This window comes from Cebus imitator, unplaced genomic scaffold (genome assembly GCF_001604975.1).
Source record: "Cebus imitator isolate Cc_AM_T3 unplaced genomic scaffold, Cebus_imitator-1.0 Scaffold83, whole genome shotgun sequence".
In the NCBI taxonomy this organism is placed as follows: domain Eukaryota; kingdom Metazoa; phylum Chordata; class Mammalia; order Primates; family Cebidae; genus Cebus; species Cebus imitator.
Genome location: NW_016107398.1, coordinates 2,789,385 through 2,798,476, shown reverse-complemented (window position 1 = coordinate 2,798,476; position 9,092 = coordinate 2,789,385). Strand labels below are relative to the sequence as shown.

The window sequence follows — 9,092 nt, the reverse complement described above, 5'->3', positions numbered from 1 at the left end:
ATGAGAAATAAACATTTATGATGTCTAGCCCCTGAGATCTTGAGGGTTAGTCTGTTACAACTATGCTTAGCAGTCATCACCCTCATTCAGGACAGAAATTTTGGTCAGTAAGAGACAGGCCACATCTACTTCAGAGAATCACAGCTTACATCAACCTCTCTTCTCAGGACTTTCTGTAAGTTGAGTTCTACCCATTCTGCTCAAGGTTTTATTTTGATTGGAAATCTACAGTCTTAGTGGGAAGGAGACAAATCATTCTAGACAAAATCTCCCTTTTGCTACAAAATGCATTTATTCCCAGTCGGACAAAAGTCTTGAACTGTATATTTGGGTACATATTATAAGGTCATTTTTGATATATGCCCTGTTGACAAGATCCATTTCTAATTATTAAAGTAAATATCAAACACACATCTTTGCATCTTAAAACATAAATAAACTGCTAATGTTTATAAGCCGTAAATCTGGCCATTGACATGAGTGGCCTGCGATTCTTCAGTGATGAGCGCACAGTGATACAGACATAATCAGATTCCCCAGGTAGGCAGGCAGCAAGCACCTGTAGTTTGCCCACTGACTGTGCTGTTGTGGCAGTGACCCTTCTTGTGAAGAAAGAGTTATGTGCAGACAAAAGTGGGACATACGCAATGTGGAGAAGCATTTCACAGAATGCAAACACCATTCAGGTAAATCAACAGACTCCAGAATGAATGAAAGCCTCATGAATGCAAACCTGTTGTTTACAATACCGGGTATTGTGGCACCTTTTCACTGGACACTTAATAAATATCTATTAAAGAAAGTAAAGATAAGAGAAGAAGCTGAAGCCGTTGTCTTGATGCACAACATATTTTCAAGATTGGGCTTTAGGTTGTGAGTTTCAGAGATAATATTTTTTGTTTCTTCAGAGTAAATCATTCTATTTGGAAAGCCCTTCATTTCCTTAAAAAGATCTTTAAATTCTTCATTAGCAATAAGAGACTTCTTGTAGGCTGCCAGGAGTTGGGGTTCATTGGCTTAAAGAAGAGTATAGCACAGTCGACAGTAAGTCTTGGTTTGTCTCTTGAATTAAGCCTGTTTGGCTCAGAATTTCTCAGATCTACTTTATTCTTCACACTGTCCCTCCTTTTGGCTCCTGTTAACATCCCAAGCCCATAGCCGCAGACGCTCATAGGTTGAGCAGTATACTTCATAAAATCTCATTTCAGTATCAACTATTTCTAGTGACATGGCTCCCTCTGGACTCGAAATAGTTGGTATCTTAAAGTTCCATCCTTCACAGAGTTCTCCACTTGCTCCTGGAAGGTAAGGTTCTTGTTCTAAGGCTTATTGATGCTGGGAAGTTCCCACAGAGGAAATTCCTGGTAAATCTCTATTCCCTTTGGGTTCTCGTGCCCTCTCTCTCACTCCCCATAAGGCTACGGCTGCAATTCTGGAGACACATAGGAAAAGTTTCTAAACTCATCCTGGTTAATCATTGGAAGGTGTCCCTCATCAATTGGAGTTAAAACTGGCTCTTCCTTTATGAAGTCGGGGTCGAAATTACTGACATCTTCTCGGGATTTCTGCCAAAAAAAGGGAAACAAGGGTCAGATTTTGTGCACTTGAGGCTTATTCAGCTTGCATGGGACTTAGCCCATTCCATTGAGTTCAGAGGCGTGCTCTGTGGCTTGTTCAGTAGCATTATTTACAGTTACCATTATGATCAAACCGTGCTTTACAGCAGTTCCACTGCATTGTGCATTATGATGGCATTTGGCAACCACCAATTCCTTAATCCCACGAAAATCTTGCTGAGCAGGCCAGCTGTAATGGGAGGCTAAGAATTAATTTGGTCATCCAAAAGCAGCTGGCTCACTCACCCTTTATCCTGATTTCACCAAGGCGGCACTTCCCAGCAGGCCTCACAGAGGGTGTGTATTTGTCAACAGAGGTTAGGTAGGTTCACATTTGTCCTACCTATTTTTTGCACAGAGTTCTATCCATTTGAAGAGATGTTTCCAAAAGGCTTCTTGGAAGTGCTGAGCTTAGGGAACAAGTGTCTGTCATTTCGCTCTCTAGGCGGATGGGTTACGCGCTGCCGGACCAGCTGTGCAGTTAGGACTACGTAGGCTCCAGCCTCTGAAGGCCATGCTCTCCCTAATCCCAGGGCGGCTGGCAGTGGCTGCCCATTGCAGGAATGGCTCTATCTCCAGGTGCCTGGTGTCCAACAGCCTAGTAGGCTATTAGTGATTGTGTTTTAAAAACTGTATGCTTTAAAAGTTGGGTATCTTTATAAACAAATGCTGCAAAGATCATTTCTAAGTGAGTATTATACCTCTCACTGCTCTTATCTGAATCAGTGTTATTTCTCTCCCTATCACTTTTTGTTTTTTGAGACAAAGTCTCACTCAATTGCCCAGGCTGGAGTGCATGGCGCCATCTTGGCTCACTAAAATCTCTGCCTCCTAGTTCAAGCAATTCTCCTACCTCAGCCTCCTGATTAGCAGGGATTAGAGGTGTGCATTACCACACAAGCCTTTTTTTTTCCTTTTGGTATTTTTAGTAGAGACAGGGTTTTGCTATGTTGGCCAGTCCTGCCTTGGCCTTCCTAAGTGCTGGGATTACAGGTGTGAGCCACCACACCAGGCCTCCCCATCACTCTTGATCTATCACTAGCCAGGCTTCTCTACCTTCCCACTGCGGAGCTCTTGGCCCACAGATGAGCACGAACTCAGCTCTCAGACCACAAGCGGGACCCTCAGGAAGTCCAGCTCAGCTGCAGGGCTTGGAGACGTGCTCCTAGAGCTCCCAGTATTTCTTTTGTCAAAGGAAGCCTGGCCTGGGCTCTGCACTGCAGCAGCTATTACAGACCCAGGCACTCCAAGCCAAGAGGCCAGGCTCAGTGAAGTGAGCAACATCTCACACTCTCTCTGCTTTCTCAGGGGCTTAGAAAAGGCACAAAAAGTCCCCCAAGGAGCATGAGGAAATTGGCTAGAACATTGACTTTCTCAATTAGCCAAATTCTTTTGGGGAAACCTGGAAAGTTTCTGGCCTCTTAAACCCTGTAAGATTTTAATTTAGGTTAAGGGAAGTTGGAGCTTGTATAAACGAGGGTGAAACTTTGTGAGAATTAACCTGGGCACGTGAAGACATGTTGTCCCACGAACTAGGAGCCCAGCCTAACCCCAAGGAGGCTGCCCTGTGCAGTGTCCGGCTGAATTTCTGGTCTGTCACCCAGAGGGGCTATCCAGCTGTTCCATGGACTTTGGTGGAATGCTGTGACATCTGAAGAAAGGAAAGTCTCTGTGACAGCCTGGGACACTTACGATTCTGGGTCTGAAAGGTGGTTCCAGTTGGCGATGGTTCAGCTGGGCCCAGTCGATTTCCTTAAAAAAAGGATGTCTCAAGATGGCGTGCTCGCCTCCCTGAGTCAGGCTGCCCAAGCGCATGGTGGGGTTCTTGGTCATGAACTGAGTGAGAGAGAGAGAAAGTGTCAATCATTCATTCACATACAACCAGCATGTCACAAGACAGCAGGCATCAGCCGTGGTAGAGAAGCTGTGCGAGACTTTCTGGCAGGTCTTGCTTAACTAGCTGGGTTTTCCATCACAGGCAGCACAGTCAGTATGAATCATGCCTTAAAGGCGCAATTGCCTGTGTGGATTTATGGCTTTTCCCACTTCCATTTCAGACATGGCCACTAAAAGAAGGCAGGAGGGTCCAGTTTTCTTTTCTGTAAACACCATGTATTTTTCTTTCCTCTTTAAAGAAAAGAGGCTCTTTATAACAGTGTGCCTTTCTTCAACACTGCAGTTGTGGGCAGCAGACATCTTATGAATGGGGCTACTTTCAGAAACAGCTGTGCCATTTTTCTGAGCGACCTGACCAGCTGGCCAGGATTCCTGCTCTCTGACGAGACCGCGGAAAGAAGAGCGAGAGTCGTTATTTTTGAAGATCTGTGTGAAGCAGCAGCAAAGGTGACATACTGAAAAGGTCTGTGTCCTGGCTCTAGCAAAAACAAACTTGGCCACTTTTCCTTATGCAGCGAAGGTATCATAGCTCTGGATGAAAGGCTTTTCTTCAAGATGTTCCCCCCACCATCGCTGTTCTGAAGTAGGTTCACTGCTGACTGAGAATCCATTGCTCCATAGACCAAAAACTAAAATGAGCACTGCCACACAGCTAAGCAATGTGTGCATATAAAGTCTTTGTATTTGCATCAGTTGGGAAACTTCCTTAGTGCTGGGCTCCTATCAAAATATGCTGGGCGAACTATTCACAACAGCAAAGACTTGGAATCAACCCAAATGCCCATCAGTGATAGACTGGATAAAGCAAATGTGACACATATATACCATGGAATACTAGGCAGCCATAAAAAAGGATGAGTTCATGTCCTTTGCAGGGACATGGATGAAGCTGGAAACCATCATTCTTAGCAAACTAACACAGGAACAGAAAACCAAACACCATATGTTCTCACTCATAAATGGGAGCTGAACAATGAGAGCATATGGACACATGGAGCAGAACATCACACACTGGTACCTATTGAGGGGTGGGGGACTATGGGAGGGAGAGCATTAGGAGAAATACCTAATGTATATGATGGGTTGATGGGTGCAGCAAACCGCCATGGCACGTGTATACCCATGTAACAAACCTGCACATTCTGCACATGTACCCCAGAACTTAAAGTATAATTTAAAAAAAATATGCTGGGCTAAATCTGCTTTCACAAAAGAGCCAGGAAAGGTGTTTTGATCACTTCCTGAGCAAGGACTAGTACAGGATAATTCACTTTTCATGGCCAGAGTGTGGGTCTCAATTTCAAAGACATTTAAGCTAATATAACTTCCCATATCAAAAGAAAACTGCCTTGGATACAAAGTTTTATTTTTGTTTGAAATTAAGCTATCTATAAATAGACTTATGACAATCCCCAAACACTGCACCTCTGTCCAAATTTGATTTGTGAACAAGACAAAAGTAATATTGTGTTTATGGAAATTCTTTTGGAGCTGAATTTACAGAGAACATCTTGTTGAAGGTGCAGACATGGAAAGACGGTGTTTGGAGGTGGCCACCCTGCCATGCCAGGTGTCCAGGTGTGTCCAGTTTATTCAAATGAAAATGAGAATGTTGAAGAAGGAGGCTGCAAAAGTTCCTAAGCAAACTGATGCGATGTACCTTGTAAAATGCTTTCAAAAAAGCTTCAAAGGGCAGCTAATAAATGAATCTACTGACAGGGTTTTAATCACTTCTCCTCTCTCCTAGTAACAGGGATTAAAGGCCACAGGTGGTTCTGGGTTGGAGACAGGACCCAAAAGTAAAAGAAGCATTCAGAGCTGTACTGGACCAATCAGAGCAGTTGCCACTGAGGCACTTACCATGGCCACTGGGGATTTAGGAGATATGTATCTTACAAGTAACTCAGTTCTGTAAGAGCTAGGAGTTCGCACTGCTTGGACTCTCACGGAGTAAGCCTGTGCAATGCCAGCAGAAATGGAGGAAATGCTTACAGAAAAGAAATGAGTACATTCTCACCTTAGCAGAGTCAATGGGATACAATTCCTGACCGAAGAGCAGTTGCTATTCTAAGAGCTGATTCACAAAAAAACAATACCCCAAAAAACTTGGGAGACAAGGACAGCAGAACACAGGCAGATGGCCTGTGGGAAATTCCCAGGCCTGCCAATGATGCGAGCAGAGGACCTCTTGTGAATGGGCGGGTACAGCTTGTTCTTCTGGGCAAGGCGAACAGTGCAGGACTCTATATGCCAGGGTGGCTGAAGCCCCAGTGTCTAAGAGGCTTGCCCATTTCTCCCTGCCCCTGGCACTGAATGCAAGCTTCCATGGGGGCACCGTGGAAGAGGCCTTGCCTGAGGACAAACACAGCTGTCCCTCCTCTAAAAACTGCACCCTTGGAATTGGACAGGCAGAATAACCCTTTCACTAGCTTGATACTTAGCTTCTTGGGGTTCTGATAGATCCTTCTGAATAACTGAGAAGTTTTGTTTTTATTTTTAATACCTTGGCCTGAGCCCTTTATATGCAGCCATCTTTGACTTACAAAACAAAACAAAAAAATACCAAACTTTGATTCAATTTACAAAGGTTTTTAGGGTGTCTACTATATGTGAGGCAGCACACTAGGGGTTTCGTGGGGAATTTCCAGATGATAAAGTCAGTGTCTCTCCACCCAGGAGCTGATCAAGGAAGGGGGAAGAGTCAAGCAAACTTCATAATACACAGCTGGATGAAATGACAAGAGACTTAGACCAAGTGCTGTAAGAGCCTGGAAGAGGGACGGGCAAATAACACTGGGGCTGGTGGTGGGAAGGCCAGTGACAGCCTCATGGAAGAGGTGGCATTTGACTAGAGATACGACAAATAGAATTAACACAGTAGTCATGAAGGAAGAAAATGTGCCTGAGGACACAGCCAGCACAAACGCAGGGGACTACAAGTGCCTGGCACAGCTGGCATGCAGCGATGGCTGAGGAGCTGCGGGACCAGCCAGTGGGATCCCTCAGAGGTGAGTGATGACAGCTACATGGCAATTGAGGGGAGACTCTAGCCACAGTGTGATGAATACATCTTCAATGGAGAGGTAGCACCTGTGAGCAGTTAGGGGCTGAGAGAGTAGCTGAGAACACATGGTAAGTTCAGCAACTAGGAGAGTTTCTAGCTAATCAGAAGGAAGAGTTGGAAGCACGCTCTAGAGGGTCATGGAAGAATGAACACAATCCACCAACCGCCTGGAACAGGAGGGAATGAGCAGAGTCCAAGGTCACAGGGTCCTCCCTGGCTGCCTGATGGGGCAGTGGTATTGAGTCATAGAAATAGGGAACAAAAGAGGAGCAAGACTTTATTCTTTGTGGTATTAGTATTAACAGTGGTGTTAGTAGTAGTGGCAGTTTTGTTAGTGGAGCAAAGACAAAAACAGCTCACAGTCTGCCAAATCTGGGAGGCTGATGGGCTCAGTTTTGCTCTGGAGGTGTGTGGGCACCCACATGCAGATGAATTCTAGGGTAAATCTGGGGTGCGGGCCAGGGCTGGCCATCTAACACTCACAGACATTGACATTTGAGCGACCGCTGAAGCTGGGAGGGCAGGTTAGATTGTGGAAAGGGACAGGGACAGACTATAACTGAGACCAGCCCTAGGCCTCAGACGCATTTTATTTGGTCTACATGGTGTGTTTTGAAATAATTTTAATTACTTCTCAAACATTTAAACACTAGGAAATATCACATCACATAAAAAGTCAGGTTTTCCAACTTGTCGTGGAAAATGAGATATTCAGGAACACTGGGCCCGCACTCCTCTTTCCTAGAAATGGACTGGAGTTGAGCAGGGGCTGCTACTTTCCACGGGCGTCAGATCACCAGTTGGTCATATGCCCCACCACTCCCTATCGCCTCCCACCTGGCTGGCATCACTCACCAACTTTCATGGCTCCTGACCCCTGGTGTAGAGTGACAAGCAGCCAGGGTGGCGGCTGGAGGAGCTCAAGAAGAGGCCAGAGGATGAATACCATAACACAGAAACCAGGACCCGGAGGAGGAGGGTCCGGGGTGGTGCTAGCAGGGTAGAAGATTTGTTTGTTGTGGTGGTGGGTAGGTGGCCCTGCTACCATTACCCGCCTCAGTGACGTGGAGATGAGGAGGTAAGGGAACGCTTAACATTAGTCCCAGGCCTGAATGAAAACTTTCACAGTTCACATTGGTGCAGGTGTGTGGAGTTGGAGGTGAGTAGCTTGCTATCCTAAGGCTGTGCACAGGACTCTCCCTAAACACTCTGTTCCCACTGCTGTGAATGGTGACAGCACAATCCTTTTGCAGAAAACTTCCACTATTTGCTTATGTCCCTAATGGGACCCAAATGGCAGTAAGTTAACAACTGTGCTGCTCAGAGCCATCACTTCCATCCACATCTAAGGTCACACTGAAAACTTGCCTCACCTCAGCTGACCTTCTCCCTGACTGAGGTCCAAGAGGGAAAGTCGACCAAAGAGGAAAATAATGTGACTTCATGAAATATTCTGCACACATTTACTAAAGGAAGCAGAATGTTTTCTACGGCCAAGAAAAGCACTTTACAAGCTGCAGAGAGTGAGTGAGGGGAGCAGGGTGGAAAATCTGGATTCTACCCCAAATGTAAGTCTCAAAGTGACCAGAGAGCAGGGGAAAGAGAAGGGTCAAGAACTCGGGGACTCATTTTGTGTTCCCCCTCCTGCTGAGGTCCTCATTCAGTGGAACTGACCGAGAGGATACTCAAGGAATCAGAGGCACACCTGGCCCTGAAAATGAGACACTTAATAGTTTTCTTTCCCAGACTACAGAGGAGGTGTGACTGCAGGGGAAAGCAAGCAGGTATGCTCCCTCCTGAGGGTAGCTCTAAGGGGACATGTAAGGGATTTGGGCCAGGTTTGTAGAAGAATGTCCTGGGAGGACTCCTGCAAGCCAGGGAAGGCTGAAAGAACGAGTATCTTCTCTGACATGGAGGGCTAGTCAGGCTCTGGAGCATGACTACTTGTTTGTATAATTCTTCTACCACTGAGTTGCTGTGTGACCTTGGACAAATTTCTTAACTTCTCTGGGCCTTAGATTTCTCAACTCTAAAATGAAGATTTTCCTATATTTCATAAAGTTATGATGAGTCAATGAGAGAATCAACATAAAGTGCCTGGCACAAAGAAAGCTCTCAAGAAATGAGAGTATTAGTGAGTATCTTGTTGCTGTCCTAGGCTGGGCACAGGACTCTCCCTAAACACTCTGTTCCCACTGCTGTGAACAGTGACAGCATAATTCTTTTGCAGAAAACGTCCTTTATTTGCTTATGTCCCTAATGGGACCCAAACTTGTAGGTCCATCCTGCTCTACTTAAAGGCAGGGGCATAGATACAAAGCTGCTGAGAGACTAAACTCTGAGGTCAGCCTTGACCCTGAGGCTCACCTGGCTCTCCCTGTTCCTCTATAGCCAGGAAAGAAAGAACAAGATCTTTTTCTGCCTTCACCTTCCTAGGCTCCAGCCGTGCAGTGGGAGGAACAGTCTTTGGAAAACAATTTTTCTTTTTCTTGATTTTTTTTTTTTTTTTTTTTTTT

At 45.5% G+C, this 9,092-nt stretch overlaps 1 protein-coding gene across 1 annotated transcript in view; it reads right to left on the bottom strand.

Annotated features, from left to right (window-relative positions):
* Positions 1-271: 271 nt before the first annotated feature.
* The window catches only part of PRKCH (protein kinase C eta), a 245,035-nt gene continuing 236,214 nt past the window's right edge, over positions 272-9,092 (bottom strand). Inside the window, exons 13-14 of the mRNA XM_017533941.2 lie at positions 3,309-3,452; positions 272-1,565 (exon numbers count right to left, since the gene is read on the bottom strand). Coding sequence (XP_017389430.1) covers positions 1,419-1,565; positions 3,309-3,452 — 291 coding nt within the window. The 3' untranslated portion in view covers positions 272-1,418. The remainder of the gene's footprint in view (positions 1,566-3,308; positions 3,453-9,092) is intronic.